Source organism: Oryza glaberrima, chromosome 2, assembly GCF_000147395.1.
Source record: "Oryza glaberrima chromosome 2, OglaRS2, whole genome shotgun sequence".
NCBI lineage: Eukaryota > Viridiplantae > Streptophyta > Magnoliopsida > Poales > Poaceae > Oryza > Oryza glaberrima.
In genome coordinates, this window is record NC_068327.1 from 18,250,344 (window position 1) to 18,269,610 (window position 19,267).

Sequence of the window (19,267 nt, forward strand, 5' to 3'; positions counted from 1 at the left end):
TGGGGGGGGTTGGTAGGGAACTACCTCGGGATGAAAGATGCCTAGATCACGAGGCTTATTCCTATTCCTTTTGCGAGCGCAATACTAATTGAATCCACTCCCCATGTGTGTGCTTCTGCACCTATCCGGGAAAGAAGAGTGGTGAGATATGGATGGAAAAGGTTGGAAAAAGGGGAAATAAGAAAAGTGAAAGGCCAGGCTTGTAGCTAAGAAATATACTTAATACACGACCCCTTACTAAGTTTGCCTTACTCGAAAGAAGCACGAGCGTCACCCTAGCCAGCATTCTTTGGATTTAGTAGAATAAAAGCCATCTTACTCTTAGTAGAGCTCAATTCAATGCTCTAATAAGCTTGCGAGAAAGCCAGTGAAGTTCAGTCTCTTTTCCGTTTTTAAGCAAGTGACCATAGGGCAATGGAAAGATCTGATACGGCGTTATAGGCCTGTAGATTGCAACTCCTTCGATAAAAAAACGTACCACGAGGTAGATTACGAATAATCCAAGCATATAAATCTTAGGGCAGTAAGCTAAGGATAGACGAAATCCAGTAAGACATTGATTTTGCAACCATTAGTTTATATTTAATTTTCTCGATCCCCTTCTGACGGACTAAGAATACGAGAAAGTTACCAGCCGAGACACCAAAGGCGCATTTCAAAGGATTCATTGAAACTTATACTGCGAACGCTTTCCTCAGATTCAGGAGATGTTGTTCCTCGGCTGAGGGATAATAACAATATCATCATGTACACCACCAATTCTCGGCGTACCATACCCTGGAATATGCTATTCATAGTCCTCCGGTATGTGGCTCCTGCATTCTTGAGACCGCATTACTCTCCACTCATAGGCACCAACTCTGGACCAGGGCATCTAAATGCGGTCTTGTTAATATCTTCTTCGGCGATTGGCACCTGGTTATACCCTGAGTGGGTATCCAAGAGGCTCAATACACAGTTACAAGCAGGCGAATTTACCAGTAGGTCAGCTATCGGCAGTGGATACTCGTTCTTTGGACTGGGAAGATTCAAGTTTCTGAAGTCAACACTCACCGCTGACTTGCCATTCTTTAATATCACAGGTTTCAATATTTAGATATCCCCGGATGTAAGAAATCTAGCTTCCGCTAACTGTCAGCTATAAATAAATGCTTTAGCTTCTATCCAGCTGCTGATGCTTACTTTGTAGTAAAGAAGGAAATGAATGGTGTTAGCACGGTAGTGAGGTCTCTGTTGCGAGTGAGGGATTATCTGTTTTGGAACATTAGAGGTAGTGGACAGCACTCATAGCTGCTCTATTTCTCAAGGATCTATGCTTCCAGTTTGGACTCTTTCTAGGTCCAGTGCGATAGAGAAGCTGGCAGTGAAGGGATTCATCTGCAAATGTGGGCCATACTACTAGCTCTGGGTAGTGCTTGCTTCATGAGGTACATACTTCTTCCGGTCTGCTCCGTTGCCGAGCTTTCATTCTCGGACACCTACATTCCCAACAGGCTAGGGAAATACATGGATGTGGGGAATGATTCCACACCTGATCGAATGCTCTGCCAATGTAAACCTAAAACCAATAATTGAAGGAAGTGTGGGCCCGGCATCGATTTCACGTGTTGGTTGCCCACCCCGATAAGGTGTTTTTGAATGATTGGGGTTAGCCAGGAGTTAGAGATGTTGCTTTCTATTTCAAATGAAGTAAGCACCAAAAAGAGAGTGTGTTAGGTCTGGGCTAAAGAAATCTTTCCTATTCGTACTGGAAAGAAAACGACAAGCTGGCGTACTGATTCGCAGAAGGAGCCAAGAACCTCAATTTCCCCTCCTGCTGATCCCGGTACGGAAACAGAAGTTATCCGAACCGATCACTTCTCGTCGACAGGAGAACCCGAGTGAAACCAGATAAGAGTTCGCTTTCGAAAGACGACAATGGCAAAGTCTCAATCAACTGTCATTAGATCATTAGTAAACAGGGGATTGCTTTTGCGTATCACGGATCGAACACACAATAGAATGCTCGAACTACACTCTCCTAGCATCAGGCCTATGGTCCATCCAAGGACAGAGCTGTAATCAGCGCCTTTCTCAGATCTTCAGATAGACAGAATTCGTCGTACACGCTTAGCCATCTCGCCCGAGGGAGCCTTCCCCATAGTCCCGGCATTTATAGTTCCGGCTAACCAAGGCACGAAAGGAAGCACTCTCGATCAAGACCTAAAAGCACACCCTCGAACTGGCATTCGAGATACCCAAAGAAAGGATGTTTTTTTATACAAGAGCTCCTGCCTTTCACTTCATAGGAACCCAGTCTTGTTCGAGTCAATCTTATTGATGGTTAGAAGCAGAGTTCACGCTTTGCTCTAAACTGAGGTCTAGCCAGTAGATAGTAGAGAGGAGGGCTAAATCCAGGTTAATGTCCCGTCGCTCAATCCATCTTTTTCATAATAAGATTTGATTATATGACTCAATCCATTGAGAGAAGTGATGGATTTTATAGAGGAGATACGCCCATAATAAGTATATTGATTCCTTATATTCTTATATATACCCATAAGTTTAAATAAGATTCCGTTATTACCATAATCCAAAGATTGAGTACATTTGTTGTTTAGCAAGCTAATACTAATAGGATGTGTGTTATCATGAGGAACAGTTATATATTTACAATCATCGTTGTTGTTGTTGAACCTGTGCGATTTACCGTTAAAATGGTTTAAAACCATGTTTAACATTTTCTTTCTTTCTATACTGTCATATATGTTAGTTGGGATTTTTCTTGTATGGTTGTCACTACCCGTTGGTAATAACCGTGCTCTAGCTGTCTGACTAGAGAGCGACAACGTTAATATGGAGAGTCTATCTCTTCACTCTAGATTTTAACATCTAATGCAATTCGTTGCACACACGAAGGGAATAATATAATGAAGAAGAGTGAGAATAGTTGTGAATCAATGAGTTGATCACTAAAAAGAAGAAAAGGGAATAATATAATGAAGATAAGAAGAATTGCCGGAATGAGACTAATCTAGTAAAGGGAGAGGAAGGACTGTCCTCTCGGGGAGGATTCTCGGAAGTTAATAAGGTGGTAGCAGAGAAGAAAAGGCCAAGCTATCATATTAGGCAAGCAATGTCCCGGGCATGCGAAACAGTGGTAAGAAAGTTAAGTAGGATATCTTGACCTTTGGTGAACAAGCGTAGCGCTGTCTCGTCTTTCTTTCTTTTGTTGCCGTACTTGGTAGGCTCCTTGTCCCCTTGATTTTGATTCCGTACTTTGCCTATTCGGTATTCCGAGAGGCTGGTCGGATTGGGTTACAGCCTTGTCTGTATAGGAGTATCAGAATGCTTTACTGCCTTAGTGAAATTTGCTGCCTGTCTGGTTTGTCTGGGACAGGGTGCCTTTTGCCTATATGATTATCAGGCTTCCTTACTTATACTACTCTTCTAAACCACGTAGGGCGAGGGTAGGGAAATTCATCCCAACCAATAGCAGTGAGTTAGCTATAACTACTAGGCCTAGAGTAAAGTAGTAGGGCTTTCTGAGGAGTAAGCCTAATTCCGTTAATGCAGAAAGATCTTTCCCAGTCCCAGATAGAAGAGTACCAACCAAAGAAGCAAAAGCAAGACCTCACTAGTAAGGAAGGCACTTGCTGCCGGAGTTCAACAGGCAAATATAAGAAAAGAAGTCCTGTTCACTTCATCATCTGTGGGTTGTACTGCTTGAAGGTTCTTCTGAGGGGTAGAATTTGAATTCCTTCTTTGCTTGTGAGATAACCATTTCCAGAAACTCATATATAGAGAGCGGGTATCGGTGAAAATGGATCTTACCAGGAGTGGCATTGAATAGGCAGGCTCTGGGATGTAATCTCACTCAAGAGGTCATTTGTTGGCCCCGCCTTCACTAGACTAGAGTTTTAGGATAGGTTGGGGAACCTATACGTCAAGCCCCTACGAAGATTGAGAAAAATCGATGCACATAAGCCATCCGAAACCAGTATTGGAAAGTGTTCAGTTTCGTTTTCCATTCTGAAATGTTCATAGTAGTATAGTATGTTTTCCGTTGGGTCGACGCCATGTGATCGCTACTAAAGATAGAGTTTCCTTGGAAAAACCGAGGCCAGTTGAGATCAGTCTCCCTTTCTAGGAGCAGAGCTTAAAAGATGGGAAATTCCAATGAATTTCGATCACAATCATGTGGTAATAATGGGTTTGAATCAGAGAGACTCGATCTGGAAACTCCTCAATGATTATAACGTGAACTCGTTGAAGAGAAGGAGACAAGCAGCAGAAATAGACGCTTTTTTTGAACCATTTGAGAGGGCGCAGCGTATCCGTTTCAATAACTGGCAGAACGGAATAGAGTTGTTAGATGGGGCTGAATGGAGGAACGGCGATATAGTTATCCCTGGAGGCGGCGGACCAGTAATTTCAAGCCCCTTGGATCAATTTTTCATTGATCCATTATTTGGTCTTGATATGGGTAACTTTTATTTATCATTCACAAATGAATCCTTGTCTATGGCGGTAACTGTCGTTTTGGTGCCATCTTTATTTGGAGTTGTTACGAAAAAGGGCGGGGGAAAGTCAGTGCCAAATGCATGGCAATCCTTGGTAGAGCTTATTTATGATTTCGTGCTGAACCTGGTAAACGAACAAATAGGTGGAAATGTTAAACAAAAGTTTTTCCCTCGCATCTCGGTCACTTTTACTTTTTCGTTATTTCGTAATCCCCAGGGTATGATACCCTTTAGCTTCACAGTGACAAGTCATTTTCTCATTACTTTGGCTCTTTCATTTTCCATTTTTATAGGCATTACGATCGTTGGATTTCAAAGACATGGGCTTCATTTTTTTAGCTTCTTATTACCAGCGGGAGTCCCACTGCCATTAGCACCTTTTTTAGTACTCCTTGAGCTAATCTCTCATTGTTTTCGTGCATTAAGCTCAGGAATACGTTTATTTGCTAATATGATGGCCGGTCATAGTTCAGTAAAGATTTTAAGTGGGTTCGCTTGGACTATGCTATTTCTGAATAATATTTTCTATTTCATAGGAGATCTTGGTCCCTTATTTATAGTTCTAGCATTAACCGGTCTGGAATTAGGTGTAGCTATATTACAAGCTCATGTTTCTACGATCTCAATTTGTATTTACTTGAATGATGCTATAAATCTCCATCAAAATGAGTAATTTCATAATTGAATAAAAACGAGGAGCCGAAGATTTTAGGGGGCGGGAGAAAAGGTCAAGTCTAAGCGACATATGGCACGAAAGGAAATCCAATTTCGGTAATCCGAAGCCCACCTTACCTTAATCCATTTTCTTGAGGATCTTGCATTTGTTCGTTCTCTGCCGACCTATTGTTTCCATCACTCCTGTTGCTTCTTCCTTTCTCTATCCAACCCGAGCTCTATCGCCCATGGCTGAACTCTTCTCTGCAGCCTCATCGCCAACAAAAGGTCCACATCCTTCAATCGGCATGTACTATGGAATGGCTTTAATGTTTCTATATCCGGAAGTAGGGAATCTCGTGCTTGCATATCTAAATCTAAGTTTTGAGACAGACCTTTCATGGGTTCAAAGAAAAGAAGAGTACGAGTGGGTGATGTGATTGACTAATAGGAAAGTGATAGGAGTTGTGATCGGGTTTCTTTCTTTTTTTGCCAAGGATATTCTTATTCACTGCTCAGAGAAAATGAAAAAAAACAAACTAGGATTCTTCCGAACTCAACTCCGTGGCCAAAACCATCTTCTCACTCTGACCCCCACATATCAGATCCCAGATGCATAGGAAAAGCGGTATCAAGAATAGTAGTATAAAGAAAGATAGTACAGTACTCAAGTAAATGAATTCGCCTAAGGATCGATGGAAAGATCAAGGTCCCCGTGAAAAAGTAGATACTAGATCGATATGATACTCTCATCTCTGGAGTAACTTCTTCCATTATGCTGATCTCTAGGTCCGTTCCATCATCATCGTAATAGTATGGTCCCAGGTGTCCGAGCTATAGATCAAGATCATATTTAGTCACATTTCTACCGGTGCACTTCTCATGAAATAATTCCCTTTCCAAGGAAAGGAAAACAAGAACTCGAATACTCGTAATAGCGATCCCGATCCACCTACTTTTTTCTATTCTTTGATTCGAAACGTGCTAAAGCACAAGCCATTTTATGCATGGGGCATAAGAGTGGACAATCTATGTTATCGAAGGAAGTAAATAACAACACTTCAGCGTTTAGGTCTACCTTCAGTAAACCAATAGTTTTGCAGCATTGGAATTTGAGTTGGCCAGGTAAGGTCCTCTAAAAAGAAAAGAAGAAACTACTTAGAATAGATAAATGCCATTGGTTTTCTCGTACTATACGATCTTTTTTTGTTTTGTTTTTTGGCCATGATTGTGCTGCTCCTGTGAAGGCTAGTGGGAAAGCTCACCGTTCGTTGTGATGAGTGGGGGCCTTGTATCTGTATTCGGATCAGCTCCTTAACAGAGTTTCCTGCTTGAACCCTGGCTGGGAGCTGGGAGAGGTGTCCCACTACAGGTGCAAATAAACCATTTGACCTTACAGGGGAAAGGAAACAAACCACTCAATAATCGGTAGAAATTCCTCCTACTGAACAGCTTTCCTTTTCTCGCCTTAACTACTACTTCAAAGCAAGGCGGAATATCACGGGATAGGAATGAAAGAACTTCTTACTCAACTTTCTAGCTATATAAAAATAGTTAGCAATATGAAACGAGTAACTTAAGCCCTAGTAAAAGGCTACTCTTTGAATCCCCTCTTTAAGGCATATAAAATTAGTACTCTTCCTGAGCTAGCTTAAGCATATCTTGAGCGAGTGAGTTGTATTTCCCTCCATCAAGTTCTAAGCGATCAAATAAGGTCCTTGCTCTCGAGCCAATGCCAATACCAATAGAGAGGGTCTAAACGAAGGATTCAAAGGAGGTTACCGGTTAAGGGCAAATGCAATCTCTAAGCCAGTTGGAGAAGAAAGGTAATCAAAGAAAGTTTCAGTTGGACTTACCCTGCCAACCCTACCCTAATTTCATACCCTGCGGTTTTCGTTCCTCTATTGATATTTCGTTCCTCTCCTTACGTCGAGCGACCTGGATTATTCTGAGCACTTCGCACTTCAGAAAATCGTATAAAAATGTGTGGTTCCGAATGCGCTAACGCGCAACGGCTTTCGCGCTAGTTGCTCAAAAAATCGTATAAAAATAAAGCAATCAAAAGGTGAAGGCAGGGCAGTGGGCGTGGGACTGTAAATCCTTTTTCGTTCGCTGGGCCTGGGCCCTTTGGACTCTAAATCCAAACGGAGTGAGTGGTTCGATTCCACTTTAGAACGAAAGCAAATGCAAGTGAAACGAGACGAGAATCAAAGATTTTTCAGTGCCGCTAAAACCAGATCTGGAAAAGTGTTCAGTGCATCCTAATCTGAATCTGCGAAACCTTTCTATTCTAAGACGGCTAAGTCGAGGGCAGACACAACAGGTCCCGAAGAGGTTCGAAAAGGCGTACATGAGTTCCTCCTACATAAGGGGCTCATTGGTTGTCAACCAAGTGAGAGGGGTCTAATAAAGCTGAAGGATGAGTATAGATACCTTCAGCCGAGATCGCTTGGGAGGCATAGCCGCCTCTACCAGGAGATTCTCTCTTATTTCTTAAGAAAGTATGAATTGCCATAGAATTCTTCGAGGCCTGATTCAAGATCTGAAGTATGAATTGAACATTGGTTTTTGCCTGTCAATAATATCCCTTAAAAAGAAGAGAGAGAGAGACTGCCATCGCCATCTCTCTCTCTCTGTCATGTCAAATCGAGATTGTGTGGGTGTTCAGTATCACAATCCCTGTATTCTAGGTTCTGGCTGGTTAGAGCAGAGGACTCGAAATCCTCTTTAGCTTTGCGCGTTGGACTCTAAATCCTAACAGAGTGGTTCGATTCCACCTCAGAACGACCTTCACGAAAGTGAAAAATCTTCGTCCTACCAAAACCGGATCTTGAAAAGTGTTCAGTGCCCAACACATCGGTGAAACCGGGGAGAGCTGAAGAGAAGGGAAACCCCAGAGGCATTGATCATTTGGTACAGCCGCTAATTCGGCATTTGGTACTGCCACCATTTCTCGAAAGGGAAAAAACATACTTAACAATTCGATTGGGAGGACCAAGGGATAGATCGATTGCAATATCAGTATCATACAAATAGAAATAGACATGAGTACATGAATAAGGAAACGCAAAAGACACAGAGTAGGGGTAGTCAGAAGCGTCAATGCAGACGCCAATGGGTAATCAGATCCATTCCACTTCTTCAGATAGCAGTCGATCCTGGATCGTCCTCGCTTCCAAACTCCGTAAATGAATGAAACTCCTTCCCCGGTCCATTGCTCGGGTGTGATACAAATACTTCTTTGAAGTTGTAGGATGCGGGTCATCGATCTTCCTATCGGTCCAGAGGTTATGCGCCAGCTTGGGAAAGAAAAAGTAAGATTTGTTTGTCATATCACGATCGGAACTTAGATGTAACTCTTCTTGAGTAGGGGGAAAAGGACACCTATCACGCGGTCATGCCTTGAACGCAGTAAAGAAATTAATAAGCTTCGAATAATAGCTACGCTAGTCTCCAATAGCGTCTTAAGCGTTGGTTTTCTTTGCGGGCATCGTAATGGATTGGTGGTTCGTTGCCTCTATTTTAAATAGGGTACGGCATACTTGCCTGAATCTTCTCTCTCGGTTACTCAGTGGAGTGATCTCTCTCTTAAATTCCCATAAGGATAAGGAAAAGTAGACGGTTCGAAACCCGTGCTTAAATCCTACTCAAGGCCCACTACGGGTAGCGAGCAATTAACAAATAGAGACAAGGATGAGGAGAAATGACGCATATACGGCCGGCCTGGGTCACTCATGATGTTGGTAGTTCAAGTGAATTGTCGTAGTGTAAGGAAGATTGATTGGTTTTCTGATTGCTACTTGGCTGGCATAAGAAAGAAGGCGCCCCGGCAGGAATTCTGTAAGCTTGACTTGCGCGCAGCGTTTGGGAATCAAAGATAAAAAATAACTCTATGGGACTTACGGAACTGGAAAGAAGGTAGCACCTAGGCGTAAGAAAGAAAGTAAATAGAGACAGCACCTACTACGCTATCTATTGAAGCTTACTATATAATATATAAAAGAAAAAAAAGGCCATATAAGTGAGATCCTAGCCAGAGAAGAGCAACAGGAGCTATAAAAAAGGAACTTATGGACTTGAATCAGAGATTGGGTTGACATCCGAAACAGAGAGGAAAAGAGGAAGCAAACATAGCTAGCTCACGAAAGAAAGCTTGCAACTACGCGTTATATATTTTATTTTCAACTGCGCTAATAAGGGCACATCCGCTTTCTCTGTATGTAGATTAAAAAAATACATACCATATTTTTTCCCTTGCTTTGCTATTTGAATGCTTACCTCAGTGCAAGAGCAGGGAAGAGGTTTGATTGCTAATAAAATGAGTGGAAGAAGGCCGTCATGGAAGAGTTTGGGGTCCAAAGCCACACCTTCTTTCTCCCATAGGAACAGAGGTCAGGAGCTGCCGGCAGGGCGCTGCTTTTAATCTGACTGATGGCTCAAGATAAGTTGGAGACGTACTTGAGATAGATAATTTATGTATTTCGCTATTTCGAATACCTAAACTCAAGCGGTGCTAATTTGCTAATCCAAGCCTTATCAATAATACCAACACGCCGTCTGATCCAAGATTAGCAACCTCTCTTTCTCTCATAGAGGGAACCTCACTGACGCATTCAGGGCTCTGCAGTTGAAGCGTTCCTACCATCCATATATAGGGAATCCATACCGTCGGCTTGTCGATCCGGGATCGCCCAGGATCGGGTGGAAGGTCGGAGAAGCCAGTCTTCAGTGGTGCTTCCATGGCAGTTGGATAGTAGATCAGAGAGGCAGGCCAGTAGAATATGGAGTTGTTTTTGTTCTCTTGTTATTCTTTTATGGCTATAAGTCTTTCTGTCTTGGATTCGTAATGTTTGGCCATTAGGTTTGAATTGCCTTCTCTTTCTGTCTTCCATTTGAATTCTGTGACTTATCCTGCAATTTGGAGAGTAGTTGATATGGTCTTTCTTGGCTTTGGCTTTCAAAGTGCAGTTCGAAAAGAGTGAGTTGCTGTCAATGGCGGGAATGAAATATATAAGGATAGGGTGGAAAAGAGTGCTCCATATCCATATATGTGCTTGGAGGGAAGGCCACATCTTTAATTGTATTCTTTTTCGAGGTCATCCTCTTCAGCCTGTGTTAGTAGTGCTAGTTTTGAGTTTCTTTTTAGTACCTTCCCTACTTAGGGGTTCTATAGAAAGGCTTAGAGGATCCTAAAGTGTCAGTTTATGTTGGAATTGCTTTGCTCTTTTCTTTCTTTGATGCTTGGAAGGAAGGCCTATAACCAATCAATAGTAAACATCCCTCACCCAACTACCAGTCTGTTTAGAGAAATGAAGAAGCGACTTGGGTTGATTTAGACAATGTTATGTATCGAGAAACTCAAGGCCACTCTTCCTCCGGGCTCGACCAATCAATAATAGAACAACTCACCAACACAAGCAAGTTGAACGAGTAGATCAATCCATCTGCCTACCCGCTTAATCAGCGTAGCAGGCATGCCCACGGGAGGCACCCTCCAAATCACTAAAAGCAGCACTATACCACCACAAGTAGAGAATCCCAATGCGCTTTTCACTAGGAAGACGAGGATGCTATTCTTTAAAGAACCGAGCTTGACAAGCATTTCCCATCCATCTTTCCCCTTCTTGATGAGCGCACCACGACTCATTCAAAAGAGAGAGTAAAAGGAAGGATTTCCCATGCCAAAGGATCGGAACAGATCGGGTCTCAATCCATCCGTACTTGCAATTTCATCATGATCCTTATCAACAGAGCTAATCGATACATTTATAAACAATGATACCTTGCTTTGTGTTTCCCATCTGTTCAAGTGGATAATCCCGATTCGGTTTTCGAGGGTTCGCTCGTCATTTATTCGTAGTAACGTCGTATTGCCTATGCAGCTAAATCGATAGGAATAGGATTTCTCAAAGGAAAGGGCGGGTGGACATACGTTGCGGGTGTCCAGTTGGCATGGGTCTGGGTTCCGCTCATCAACTCGAACGGTCAATGCTGGCCAGATACCTGCATCGTTATACGTCACAAGTTGGGGTGGTTGAACAGGAAAAACAACAAGGCAGGCGATAGGCACACACACCTATGAGAAACAATTCCACAGGAATTGGGCAGAACTATTAGTTCAATATAAGGAATTTCATATCACCATGGGACTTACTAGTAAAAAGCGAATATCAATTCATGACAGCGATGGCCGCTTAGTTGGTACTAAACCCCATCATATTGGGGGAGATGAGTTCAAAAACTTTGGCCATACGGCCCATCGAGCTTTAAGCAGTGTTTTAGATGAAAACGAGGTACTATTGAGAGAATTGTCGAGCTTGGCTGATCATAACACTCCCAAAAGTAGTGGAAATGACACTAACCCTAGCCCGAAGGAACCGTAGAAAAATAAACTACGATAAGTATCGAGAGTAGAAGTCGAGAACAACTGTGTGGAGTAGAAGCTGGGATAGAAAGGGTTGGAATTCTCAGCGATCAGTGGTTGATCTGATCAGTGAACTTTTGGTGAGTTCATTGGTATCGGGTGGTCCGTTTCATCCTCTTTCGGCAAAGGAAGTTGGACTTTAGTTAGCTAAAAAAACAGTACCAGCAGCCTGTCTGTGCCCTTTGAGTCTATAGCCGCCAAATCTAAAGATTCCTTAAGTTGTCGTACGGCTTCTTTTTCTTCTTTTGTCAATGATCGGTGACAATGAATGCTACGAATGTTCGCTTCCACTAATGTCGTCTAAGAATTGTGAGGTGCCCATAGCTTCCCGGAAAGAAGAAGAGTCATTGTCGTTTCCTGACCGATATGAATGCACATATTTACCCTCGCCTCGGGGAATACCACCAGTAGAGTCTGCAGAAGGTGTCGTTCAGGAGAGATGCTGGGCTCTAGATATGCGAGTGAGATACCCACCCTCGGTCATGACCTGGGTTGAAGAAGGAATCTATTTTCTTGGAAGCAAAGAAAGAACTCCGGTATTCCGACCTTAGATTTTTGCTCTGTAGGGGCTACCCTATGGGCTGTTATCTCAAGGTCCTGGTTAGGCTCTTCTTTTTGTCTCTTAGAGGCTAAAAAGAATTGTCTCTTGTGGGAGTGCCCGATAAGGATGAAGAGACCTGGTTACTTGAAGGTACCTTTAAAAAAGAATAGTGAAAAGGTTACCTAGCCTATGATCCTCCATATCCTCCAGAGATTGACTACGAGTCATACCCAGCGGGATACATATTGACCAAATTTCACCTAAATGAAAATCCTCTTACTTAACCCAGCATCCTATCTATGATCAATATCTATCTCAAGTGTTCAGTCAAAGAGGAGAGTGAGAGAGTTTTCTCTTTTTCTGAGGAAGCCGCCGCCCCGCCGGGCAAAGGTTGTTGTCCCTCGCCTCTGGCTTGAAGATTGGCATTTTTGGCCTTCTCTTTGACAGCCATTTCTTTGTCACGCTTCGACGCATCCTTTGGTAAAGAATTCAATCCTCTGCCCTCCCTCTCTATAGGATCTTGTACACATATGCCATCGCATCCGCACTTTAAGTTAAGAAGCATAGTGCTGACTTTACAGAAAGCAAAGCGGCGTAAGGAAGTAAACTAATTTGCCAGCTCACAGACCTACTATCTTATCTGATAAAATATATAAGGAGAACTCCGGGGTTTGATGTGAAAACAAACCGTGTCAGGATGAAAGTTTTGAAGTCAAGTGTTCGGACGAATAAGAGTTGGATATTACCTGCTTCATGCTTCAGTACCAAATGAAAAACAGCCTTCCCAGCGAGTGCCAATGTAGTAAGTTTAGCCTCTAACGCCAGTTCAACTACAATTCGAGAACTCGCAGCAGCTCCTTCAAAGTCAGATATTCCACTTGCTAAACTCACTCGTGTAATGACTTCGATTCCATTAATTGGAACTATTCAAACAGCGTGAAGCTATAAAGGGGGTTAGGGAACTTGACAAGGAAGATGGAGATATTGATGAAATGTTGATAAATGGACCTCGCTTTCTTGTTGCTGAGAGATCTTGCACGCATACAGAGAAATGGACGCGGAGAAAAATATTTATTTAGTAATATTTATTATATATTACTGATGGTGTGGATTGAAAATCCATGGATAAAATATATTTAAAACAAAGAAATTCTGGAATTGTCACACAGAAGCTATGACAAAATAGCTTGAGAGCCCTATTCACATGAACTTTGACTCGTCATTCAACACTGCATGTAGACTGAATTCTTCACCATATACAAATGGAGAAGAGACAATAGGGTTACTTATCTCTTATTTACGTAGATTTACACCACATTCCGTGTAGATTTACCTTTAGTATCTATGTGCGTAGCGGCACAAGTAGAGAGAAATCCGCCCCATCCGTGCATTATTTTCATCTCAATTGTGTATTTATGGGCATAAAGTGCAAAAAATGCCCATAAGTGAAGTAAGATCTTGTGTTGTCCAGCCAGAAGCCACTTTTATGGTGAGCACTATCCTAAGCAGCTGGGAAACCGCTGACCACCCTATGTATGCTTACCCTTTCACTACCCAGACATACCTGCTTATTATGCAATGTCAGGAAGTGAATTCAGTCTATCTGCTTACACTTCAATTGGGTGTGCGCAGTAAGCCGACCCTGATGTAAAACGACATGATTTTCGATATGATTGGGATCAGTCTTCCGTACTCTAGAGTTGTTATAGGTTCATAAATATTCGGTGAATTATGCATGCAACTCCCCTTACGAATGAAGCTCATATCCGATGGCGGAGAGGCTCGTCGGTGCAATACGGAGTGAAGGAAGAACGAAGGGGATGAGGACAATAAATACGAAAGACATGTGTTACTAGGTATGGAGAGAAGGGGCAGCTAATTCCATTTCAAGAAGAAAGAAGAGAAGGAGGAGCTACTGAGACGGTCAAGCTGAAAAGTGATCTCGCTTTACCCGATCCCCAAGCACTGACATTGATAGAAGTCTGGTTTGCAGCATCGGCCAAACAGCTGACTCTTCTTTTTCGGATAAGATTTTCCAACTATTCATTCATAGCGGACGACCCTCCTCGGGTTTGTTATTTTCCTTCCAAGCCTCCGGTGTGCTATCTACCAACGAAACGCAGAATAGAAGATCCTGGAAACCCAGGAAGAGCGAATTCACTTTTCAGAAATATGTTCATTTGAAAGTGAACACGGAAAATAGGATTGGGGCTATAAATTGCTCTCTTTATGAAAGACCTCCATCTGTTTACTTTTGTGGTTGGTTACTAGCGATATTATGAGCATTTATCTCATTCTCCTGAGTAGACTACTTTTCTTCTATATCTAATCCTTTTAAGAAGTAATCGAACGGGTGGGGAAAGACCATCAAGTTCTTCGATATGATATGGTTTTTTATAAACCCACAAGGAAGTATTTGGATCTTTTAAGGCCAATCTTTTCTTGCCCTTGTGCTTAGCGGTGGTGCCAGGCATCGGTTGGCTATTAAGGATTAAGCTTCGACCCGACACATCTACTGCACGATCCTTTGGAGCCGGGGGCTGGATAAAACACAGAACTAAATCGACTTCCTTACCAGCATGTCTGGGATTCCTGTGGTTCTTACTGCCCCGGTGAATGTGTAGGTACGAATGACTATCAAAGAAAGTGAGACCTATAGGTTGGATTTTACTCCCTAGTCGTATCTTTTAGCAGGTTCGCTTTGGTCTTCTTTGTTGCCGTAGACCAGATTGAGCTACGATTGGGTTCTCATTCTCCCACGTGTCGCTCTAGCACATGCTGTATGGACGCATGCTACGGCGGATAATCCGCACAATGAGATTCTACTTTTATGGATTCCACTTTGGGGAAGGGTCCAATCTCCGGCTACTAAAAAGGTTTATGTCCCATGGGAAAAGTTTAGGCTTGTCTTACCTCTCTGCTGCGTTCGGACTCCCGCTACATAGTACTTCTGACACCGGAGAAGATGTAAGATTGATCCATCTTTTGAACTTCAGAGGTGAAAAACGACTTCCAGTTCACGAGCTCCTTCAATCGATAGAGAATCCGTATCGGTTGTCGATATCAGTTATAGATGGTTGCCGTTCGGGGGTGCTTAGGACCAGAGGTACTTGCATGCAGACCGGAGAGGAGGAGGAAAACTTAGAATGTCGTCTTTTGCGACATAACCAGGGCCCTCTTGCCCAAATTGAAACGTTAAATCCACGATGCGATGTCCATCTTTTTCATTTCATAATTTCCTGGAAAAAAAGAATTAACTAATGAATCAAACTTATCTTTATGGAAGATTCGGGAATATCTACACGAGTACTCATTTTGCAAACATAGCAGAAAATCTTCTAAAGAAATGGACATATTGATTTTATCCATTTTTGCTCTTGGGGCGTTGAACATGATAAAGGTGGAATGTCAGAGCAATTCAAATTATGTATGTAAGGCCCGTTGAAGTCCCCGAGAAAGAGTCTAAATAGGGCTATAAGTAGGCCGTTTGCTATTGCAATAAGGGCTGCTCGCCTTTCCTTTTGACGGCTTGGCTTCCTATCGCTCCTATGTAGTGGTCGGCCTTAAAAGTATCTTTGGACCCTACCATACCATCATGCATGCCTATGTTATAGTGCGTTAAGCTTCGCCAGAAGCAAGCAAGATGATGAAGCGAAGCTTCGTAGACAAGGCTCGTTCCGTGCTTGACTTACGAGCTCGTGTAGTAAGGCCTCGCCCTACTTCAATAAGGGCTTCTTATGCACTCCACCCGTAAACGAGCGTTAGAGCTTTTTGAGCGAGCGAGCGAAGCCTTCCTGGAGCTTCCCCCTTCCCTCACCCGAGAATTGCATTTCCGCTTCAGCTTCCCCGGTTTAGTTGGTTTGGAGGATTAATTGATTGGATACCCAATCCGCATAATCTTTCAAAGTCACCGCTTCTACGACGATAGGCGTAAAGGCATGATTAGTTCCACAAATCTCACTGCACTGACCATAGTAAACTCCTTCTCGTTGTACCGAGATGGAGGTAAGATTTGAACGACCAGGTACAGCATCACATTTGACACCTGAGGAAGGTACAGCCCAACTATGAGGTACATCAGCGGGTGTTACAATCATACGTAGATGAGTTTTGGCTGGTACAACCACTCTATTGTCAACTTCTAATAAACGTGATTGACCCAATTCTGGATCATCTTCTGGAATCGTATAACTGTCAAAAGTGAGTGACTGTTCATCGGAACTGTTATAGTCCGAATACTCATAAGGTTGGGTCGACGCCCGCCTCCCCCCAAACTTTACTTGCAAGTTTCCCCGCAAAAAGCTCTCCACGCCTACTCTTATTTATAAAGAGCACTATTCTTCTTTAGTTAGGTAGTTCTCCCCCCTCTATGAGACCGTAAGACCCCGGTGGAATCGAAGGCCCGCTTACTAATAGGCAAGAGGGGACCCTTTCTCGCCCAGCCCTACCTACATCAGTGAAGCTGGAACCGAGGAAGACAATGTTCAACACACATGAGACAAAATGAAGGTATGGGACGGCCAGTTCACCACGGAAAGCGAATTCGATCCTTTAGTAGTCTTCTTTGTTCGAAAAATGCGCAGTGGAAAGGGATGCTAGTCGGCTTTGGCGAAGTTGTAGGCCCCAATAGATCAGATCAAGAGTGATTCCTCACCTATCCTGTCAGGGGCCAAGTCGAAGGCTCGAGTATAGATTCCCTATGCTCATGTGAACGGCCGGCCCGTAGATCTAAAAGGATCCATAGGCCCGACCGGAAAGTATGTTTGTCCACGAAAAAAAGTCGTTCATGAGACCTCGAATTCCCACGTTCCAGCCTGCATTATGCCAGCAGGTCCCACCCCCAATTTCTTGAGTCACCCTTATCTAAAAAAAAAGGACGGAGTCTATCTAGATCATAGGATCACTGTATTCAGAGGTCAATTCTCTTTCTTTGACCTCCCACCGTTCACGACATCCCTTGCTTCTCGCAAGAACGGCTCCTCGGTGGAGGAGTAGAAGCGCTGGTCCCCTTCGGTCAAGTGCTTGTGCGTGCTCTTACCTACCGTAGGACCTCCGTCCCCGAAGCGAAGAAGGAGGAGCAGGAACAACAGGTTGTCCTCTCTTGGCCCAGTAGTTCCGCAACTACTACCGTGGTTGTTGCCAACGGGGATCCCCCATTCCGAAAGGTAACGGGGCCGGCCCTTAGGTCCAAAGTTGTATGCCACTGCTGTGGTGCCGATAGATTCACTACTAAAGCCCCGTTATCGGACATTGCAGGCTTAGCATCTATTTTTCGTATATCGCTCCACCACACCGAGAAGAGGTATGTGTACCTCCAGCAATAACAAGAATGGAACCATAGGCTCCTATGCTGGGAGCATTTCGGGGTATAGGTCTAACCACCTCAACTCTCCGTTTCTGGCATGCTATAGTTCTTTTAGTCTCTCGACGACGGGAATGGGAGATGACCGGTAAGCCAGATGCTTCGCGAACCACCGGTACATTTCGTTGCACTTAAATCACCCTCGTTAAGAGGCGCACTCCGATACCATTGATGTCCAATAGCTTTGATAGTAATGGCTGGATCTACTAATACCCCGTCCATTGAGTATAACAGAGCAAACGATGGTATAGCAATGAACAAAAGAATGACACTAGGAAATATGGTCCGAATAATTTCGATAGTAGTTCCATGAACAATCCTTTGCGGGATTGGATTAGTTTGCTCGTTGAAATGCCATAAAGCGCGAACCAACATCCGTGATACGAAAACCAAAATCAGAATGAGGAAGAAAAAGATATCGTGATGTAAGTCAATGATTCCTTGCATCATAGGTGTTGCAGCGTCTTGAGATCCTAATTGCCATGGTTCCGCAGCATCACAAAGAGCGATTGTGAGGAATCGACATTCTAATGAACGAAGAATCATTGGAATTTCCCATCTTTTTTAGCTCTGCTCCTAGAAAGGAGACTGATCTTGACGTCGGCGTTGGTTTTTCCAACGAAAAACGAGAACATACTTTCACGAACTTCTAATCCAAAATGCTAGTTGCCTTGTAACGCATACACTGGAGCGTTTGTCCCATCGACGAAGGCCAATGAGACTACTATACGCGTTTTCCGAGGAGCAACATGATACTTTCTTTGCCGTTGGTTCCCAACTCTCCTTCCTTTTAATTTCCTTCCTCCCTTAAAGCTGAATCTCACCATTCGAGAAGCTATGGAATCGTCGACCCCCTTACCAAGTAGACTATGAAGTCACTTTCGTTTTTTTGGTTGTGTATGCTATGTGTTTGTGCCCCGTCATCTACGAAGTAAATTCGACAAGAAAGCTATCCGATGTATATTCGTTGGATATGATAATGAGCGAAAAGGGTGGAAGTGTTGTGACCCGAATACGAACCCTTGCTATACATCCCGAGTGTGGTCTTCGATGAAGCATCATCTTGGTCCCAAGCTGTAGTATTGCCAGATTCTGGAAACTTAGAAACTAGCTTGCAAGAAAAGCTAGAAAAGGAATTGCGGCCGCAGACATCAGCTAACCTACTTTAGTCGACTTTCCCCTTCCCGTAAAGTGGATCTGCCTTCTCCCGCTCAATAACACAGCTATTATCGTATCGCAAGCAGCAAGCGCTAAAAGAGAAGTGCCCAGCACTAACGCTATAAGAAGACCTTATCATGGGGATGAGTCTACTTCTTAGCTGCTCTTAAAGTTAGCGCTTTATGCTATTCAAGAAGGACTATAACACGAGTACTGCTCTCTTGCTCTTTCCTACCCTATAGAGTCAGACTAGACTTCCTTAGAAGTGATCCAAGGATCTCCCCTACTGTCTCTAGTCCCGTACTGACATAGTATAGTCTATTGATACAGTATCCACCCAGGCTCAAATCAAACCTGATTTAGGGTATGGAAAGGGAAAGGCACGTACACTTATTACTCGCCTGTCATAAAATAAAGGTCAAAGCCTGATAATAAATCAGGATGTCGACTTCTTCCTTTCTTTTATGATTGTCCTTGGCAAGGAAGTTCTGATCATTGCATTGGCATTCCATGTTTGCAGGCAGCTCTTATTGAGCCGGGGAAAGCTACTTTACCCCGAAATGCAAGCACTAGGTAGGCCCTTTCTAGCTTTCGGAAGAAAAAAACGATGATGACATAGTTGTCAG

The 19,267-nt window shown here is 43.3% G+C and overlaps 2 protein-coding genes and 1 long non-coding RNA gene across 3 annotated transcripts in view; 2 read left to right on the plus strand and 1 right to left on the minus strand.

Moving 5' to 3' along the window:
* Positions 1-16,288, plus strand: part of LOC127762852 (uncharacterized) — a 36,252-nt gene extending 19,964 nt beyond the window's left edge. The window contains exon 2 of the long non-coding RNA XR_008015603.1: positions 16,176-16,288. This is a non-coding gene — a long non-coding RNA (uncharacterized LOC127762852). The remainder of the gene's footprint in view (positions 1-16,175) is intronic.
* On the plus strand, positions 3,510-8,077 carry LOC127762842 (ATP synthase subunit a). Its single transcript, XM_052287348.1, has one exon. It carries the CDS (start codon positions 4,159-4,161, stop codon positions 5,173-5,175), a length of 1,017 nt encoding a protein of 338 aa, XP_052143308.1. The 5' UTR covers positions 3,510-4,158; the 3' UTR covers positions 5,176-8,077.
* On the minus strand, positions 14,634-18,374 carry LOC127762850 (cytochrome c oxidase subunit 2). The gene is made up of 2 exons (XM_052287354.1): positions 17,642-18,374; positions 14,634-16,400 (listed from the first exon to the last, which is right to left on the minus strand). Exons 1-2 carry the CDS (start codon positions 18,027-18,029, stop codon positions 15,973-15,975), a joined length of 816 nt encoding a protein of 271 aa, XP_052143314.1. The 5' UTR covers positions 18,030-18,374; the 3' UTR covers positions 14,634-15,972.
* Between the last annotated feature and the right edge of the window lie 893 nt (positions 18,375-19,267).

Bases quoted from the DNA above. Each gene is read 5' to 3' on its own strand.
- LOC127762850 (XM_052287354.1), bottom strand. From the start codon at position 18,029: ATGATTCTTCGTTCATTAGAATGTCGATTCCTCACAATCGCTCTTTGT. The intron at 16,401-17,641 runs GTGCGCCTCTTA...GAAACTTGCAAG, and splicing joins TGGACATCAATGGTATCGGA to TAAAGTTTGGGGGGAGGCGG.
- LOC127762842 (XM_052287348.1), top strand. From the start codon at position 4,159: ATGAATTTCGATCACAATCATGTGGTAATAATGGGTTTGAATCAGAGA.